Source organism: Helicoverpa zea, chromosome 4, assembly GCF_022581195.2.
Source record: "Helicoverpa zea isolate HzStark_Cry1AcR chromosome 4, ilHelZeax1.1, whole genome shotgun sequence".
Taxonomy (NCBI): domain Eukaryota; kingdom Metazoa; phylum Arthropoda; class Insecta; order Lepidoptera; family Noctuidae; genus Helicoverpa; species Helicoverpa zea.
Window position 1 is genome coordinate 5622144 of NC_061455.1, and position 6000 is coordinate 5628143.

General features: G+C 39.0%; 1 protein-coding gene across 1 annotated transcript; it reads left to right on the top strand.

Moving 5' to 3' along the window:
• Positions 1-1093: 1093 nt before the first annotated feature.
• Positions 1094-5653, top strand: LOC124629667. The gene has a single exon (XM_047163180.1). The coding sequence runs from the start codon at positions 1094-1096 to the stop codon at positions 5651-5653; it is 4560 nt and encodes a 1519-aa protein (XP_047019136.1).
• Positions 5654-6000: the final 347 nt, after the last annotated feature.

Below are 6000 nucleotides of genomic sequence, written 5' to 3' on the forward strand. Positions count from 1 at the left end.
GGAAGGTGCAGGGCGCGGTCACAGGGGGCGCCACTGGTGTGGCGTAGTACATCGCGACGTGACGTCATCAGTGTCAGTGAGTGTTTGGTGAAAAAAAAAATCGTGAGTACTTTTTCAATCTTATTCTGGAAGAATCTAATAGAAAAGTGCATTAGATTTGAACTTTATTGGAAAAATAACTTAGAATTTGTATGTGATTTTGGACTTGTAATATTTTTTAAGAATAAGTGGTTTGGACGGGGAACCTATGCCCGAATTTGTATAGAAATTGAACTCAAAAAGACTTGTAAAATTTTCGTTGGAATTTAAGTTTGTGTTCGGAACAAGTGCGAGAAGATAACTGATAAGTTAGTGGACATTAAGTTATTAATAGTATTAGAACAATATTATATTCTTCCACTCTTTGTTATTTGTGCTGTAGTATTTAGATTTCATTATTTGTGTTATTTTTCATTATTTGTGTTATTGCTCATTATTTGTGTGTGTCTACGTATAATATTGTGTTTACAAAATGGATTCGTTTATGGATATCCAAGAGGACGTAAAAATCAAAATTGATAAGGCTATGATTAACTTTAAAAAATGCCCAAAAGATCGACTCACTATCTCGTATATTGAAACACGCTTAGAAAGTTTAGAACAACTATGGCAACTTTTCCAAAGTACACATGTTAAAATAATAAGCGAAGTTAAAAAATCAGATCTGTACAGCTCTAAATATCATAAAGATTGTGTTTACGACGAGGTAGAGGAATTATATGTGCAATTTAAAAGTACTCTGAAAGAGCTAATAAGAAAAAACAAATGTGTATCTAGTAATGACAATGATAGTAGCCCGGGCCATAGTAGTTGCAAAGAAAATAATAGCTTTCGGTTACCAGAGGTTAAGATACCAATGTTTTCTGGTAAATATCAGGAGTGGTTGACCTTTAGAGACTTGTTTATGGGATTAATTCATAAAAATGATAAATTAAACGATGCACAAAAATTATATTATTTAAAGGGATATTTAACCGGAGAGGCGGAACACTTATTAAGAAATGTACAGGTGACCGCAGATAATTATAGTACAAGTTGGACAAAATTAGAATCCATGTATAATAATAAGAGATTTTTGGCAAACGGAATAGTTAAAACTTTATTTAATCAAAAGGCCATAATTGGAGAGTCCGCAACGGATATTAAAAACCTTCTAAGTACAACCACTGATTGTTTAGAATCAATAAAAAATTTAGATATAGATCTTGCCTCAATTTTGATTATACACATTATCACTGAGAAGCTTGATAAAGTAACTAGAAGGGCATGGGAGTTGAAGGTATCATCTGATCCTAAGGACGACCTTCCTACTTTCGATGAACTGAAAGAATTCCTGGTTAATCGATTTAGGGCTTTAGAGAATCTAGAAACGAAAGTAGAGAGGGTTCCAAAGACTACACGGGCATTACATGTAGTTAAAGATAAAGGGGTATCTTGTACCTTTTGTACAGGTGAGCACAAATTAAGTTCATGTCCAAAATTTATTAAGGAAAGTACGGAAAATCGGCGAAACTTTGTTCTAAAGAACAAATTATGTTTCATCTGCCTGCTCAGCAACCACTCTGTTAAGTTTTGTAAAAACACTCTCAAGTGCCAGGTGTGCAAACGCCGCCATCATTCATTGTTACACCCACAAGGTGTTGTAGGGTCGGAAGTTGGTGAGGGTAGTAGTGCTGCTCGCGCGGAAACCTCATCGGTAACTTATGAGGGAAATAAGGACGCTAATCAAGCGGAGGGATCAAAAACACACGTAGTCTCATGTCTTGCGACAGGAACCAGGAAAACGGTTTTATTGACTACCGCTTTAATCAAAGTGGAGTCGAAAGACGGATCGTATAGGGTTGTTAGGGCTTTACTCGATCAAGGATCGCAAGGTTCGTTTGTGACAGAATCCACGGTCCAGTATTTGGGACTACATAAAACACCTTCAAAGCAGGTTGTGATAGGTGTAGGTGGGGACAAAAGTGCCACGGCCAAGTCCAGCGTAATTCTCACATTGAGGTCTAGAATAGACCCAAGTGTTGTCATTAGGGTTAATGCGTTCGTCCTGAAGTCGGTCACAGCTCTTCTCCCATCTACGAAAGTAACCCGGGTAGAATGGGTAGACTTGACTGATGATGACTTGGCTGATCCAGAATATTACAGGCCTAATAAAATTGATGTTTTATTGGGTGCTGATGTCTACAGCCAGGTCATCCAGGAGGGTATTAAAAAGAATGTCACTGGGACATTATTAGCTCAGGACACTAAATTAGGGTGGATATTGTCGGGTACCTTGGATGTGGACCAGACAATTAATTCACACATTACCGTGATGCACTCCAGGGTTGAAGGTGACGACATGTTGAGAAAATTCTGGGAACTAGAGGAACCATCTGGAACAAAAGAGATGCTCACGGAGGAAGAAACCAAATGTGAAGAACTATTTAAAACAACCACGACAAGGGATAAAGACGGCAGGTATGTAGTAAGGTTGCCGTTACGGGACACAAACCTGGTCGATAGGGGCGTTGAATCCAAGGGGGTAGCTGAAAAAAGACTTAAAGGGTTAGAAGCAAGGTTAGCAAAAAATGATAAATTAAAGGTCGAGTACGCTAAGGTGATACAAGAATATTTAAGTCTCAACCACATGGTAGAAGTATCAGATAGGGATAATATAAAGGGTGTTTACTTACCTCATCACGCTGTCATCCGTGAGGATAAAGAAACAACAAAGGTGCGTGTTGTATTTGATGCTTCCTGTAAGTATAGCAACGGGCGGTCACTAAACGATGATCTAATGGTTGGTCCGTCTTTACAAGACGAGCTTCGCCATATCATTATGCGCTGGAGGGTACATCGAATTTGTATTGTGTCTGATATAATTAAAATGTACCGACAAGTTTTAGTTAATAGGCAAGATACTCCATTACAACGAATACTTTGGCGGGATAGTCCTGAAAAGGAAACAAAGGCGTATGAATTGATAACGGTTACATTCGGTACAGCCTCGGCACCATACTTAGCTGTGAAGGCTCTTCAACAGCTTGCAGTTGATGAATGCGGGGATAATTTAGATATGGCTAAAATCATTGTAAACGATTTTTATATGGATGATTTAATGTCAGGAGCTGAAACTAAAGAAGATGCGTTTAAGATTTATACGGAAATAACCAAAATTCTAGGTAAAGGCGGATTTAAATTACAAAAATGGAAAAGCAATTGTCAAGAATTGTTAAATAAAATTAGAGATGGAAATGATGAAGCGTTACAGATAAAAATTGATGAATTAACAAAAATCTTAGGACTTACCTGGAATGCGCGCGACGATTGCTTTCAATACTCTCTGGAGCTTAAGCCATTAGCTGGACCTGTAACAAAAAGGAAAATTATTGCGGATATTGCTCGATTGTTTGATCCATTGGGTTGGTTAGCACCAAGCATAATAGTGGCAAAAACGATGATTCAAAAGCTGTGGTTAGCAGGGTTGCAGTGGGATGAAGAAGTTCCAAAGAATTTATTAAAAGAATGGGTTACTTACCGTGAAAACTTAGCTTCTTTAGTTGATTTAAAAATACCACGTTGGTTGAACACGGGAAAGAAGGTAAAACAAGAGTTATACGGGTTTTCGGATGCTTCCAAGTTAGCATACGCGGCAGTTGTATACCTTAGAGTGGTTGATGAAATGGGCGTTATATACGTTTCTTTAATAGCTTCCAAAACGAAGGTTGCACCTGTAAAGCAAGTGTCGATTCCTAGACTCGAGCTTTGCGGGGCAGTACTTTTAACCAAGCTTATTTTGGAGGTTGCTGATGTCATGAATATACAAAAGGAGAATCTTTACGCGTTCACAGATAGCGAAGTAGTATTGGCTTGGTTGAATAGTCACCCGAGTCGTTGGAAGACTTTCGTTGCTAACAGAGTTTCGGAGATTTTGAGCAATTTAGATACACACCATTGGGCTCATGTAGCATCGAAACAAAATCCAGCAGATTGTGCTTCGCGTGGGATATGCCCGTCAGAACTTTCAAAGGTTTCTCTCTGGTGGGAAGGCCCAAATTTCCTAAAGGAACCGGTATTTGAATCTAAAAGACCTAAACAGCTTGTCACACATTTAGAAGAAATCAAGGTGCATACGAGTACTTTAGATCTTTCATTTTGGAAACGATTCTCAAAGTTATCAAGAATGATTCGCGTCATAGCTTATTGTCGTAGATTCTTGAACTTGCGAAAAAATGGAGTATTAGATAGGGTTAAAGGGTCGTTATCTACACAGGAATTAGAGAACGCAACAGAAATATGTATTAAAAGATGCCAGGAAGAAGAATTTGCAAATGAATTAGAAAAATTAAAAAGCAATAAGGTAGGAAGGAAAAACTCAAAACTAAATTCATTAAATATATTTTTAGATCCGAAGGGAATAATAAGAGTAGGAGGTAGGCTTGAGATGTCTCAATTAAATTATGAAAGAGCGCATCCCATCTTAATACCTAGGGAATCATTTCTGACTAAACTTTTAATAACGGACGCACATGAGAAAACAATGCACGGTGGTCCGCAATTAATGATCACATACTTACGGTCAAAATACTGGATCATTGGCATAAAGGCGTTGGCAAAAAGATATGCGGGAAGCTGTGTGAAGTGTATCCGATACACAGCCAAGGTCAGAACGCAACTTATGGGACAGTTACCATCCTCTCGAGCAACACCTGCTAAACCTTTTCTACGAAGCGGGGTAGATTACGCGGGCCCTATAAGCATTAGAGTATCCAAGGGTCGCGGAAATAAGTCTTACAAGGGCTATATAGCGTTGTTTGTATGTATGGTTACACGTGCGGTTCATTTGGAAGCCGTAAGCGATTTAAGCACAAAGGGTTTTTTGGCGGCTTTCAGGCGATTTGTGGCTAGACGGGGTCGATGTGCGGAACTACACAGTGACAACGGGACCAATTTTGTAGGCGCCGCGCGCGAGTTACTTCATTTATTCAATGAAGAAAGGTCAGCATGTAATCCCGAATTAGCAGATGAACTAGGGAACAACGGTACGGAGTGGCATTTTATCCCCCCTCAGTCCCCCAATTTTGGAGGACTTTGGGAAGCAGGGGTAAGATCCACGAAGCATCACCTTAAGAGAGTGATTGGAAATTCAACTCTGACCTTTGAAGAGATTACGACGGTGTTAGCTCAAATTGAGGCGTGCCTTAATTCGAGACCATTGTCTTATGTTGAGGATCAGGATAAATTGACCATTTTGACTCCAGGTCATTTTCTAGTAGGGGAGCCTCTAGTTTTACCGCCCGATTCAAATTATGAAAGGTCAAATGTTAGCAACTTAAGACGATGGCATCTGCTTCAAAAAATGATGCAGGAGTTTTGGCGAAGATGGTCGCACGATTACCTTCACCAATTTTTACAAAGACACAAATGGCAAAATCAAACGCCCGAGCCATCTGTGGGTGATATAGTACTAATCAAGGAGGACAATATGCCTCCCGGCAGGTGGTTGTTGGGCAGAGTGGAAGGCAAGCATCCGGGTTCAGATGGGTTAACACGTGTAGTCACCATAAGGACCAAATTGTCCACCATAAAAAGACCTACGTCAAAGGTGTGTGTATTACCTGTAGCAGATTAATGCAAAGATTTAATTAAGTAGTTTTTAAGGATTTTAAATATTGTAAGGTAATAATGTAACAGTCTAGTGAGTAGTTGTATTAAGTATTAAGAAGCAAAATTGTTAGTGTTATTTTTTTTCATAGCTGTACTAAACATACATAAGAATGTTAAAGACAAGAGAGTCGGATGAAGGACATTCGTCATAATGTCCTTGGTGGGCGGAATGTCTACGTAATTATAGGTCAACGGAATCATAGCGCGATCAATATGGGATATAAAAGGTAAAAAGTTTACACATAACCGCGATAGATGGCGTTGTTACTTTCTGAATCGCGCTATGGTTTCGTTACCTGCGATAGTATGGAT

What these genes read in the sequence shown, in the direction of transcription:
- LOC124629667 (XM_047163180.1), top strand. Translation starts at nt 1,094, where the DNA reads ATGTATAATAATAAGAGATTTTTGGCAAACGGAATAGTTAAAACTTTA.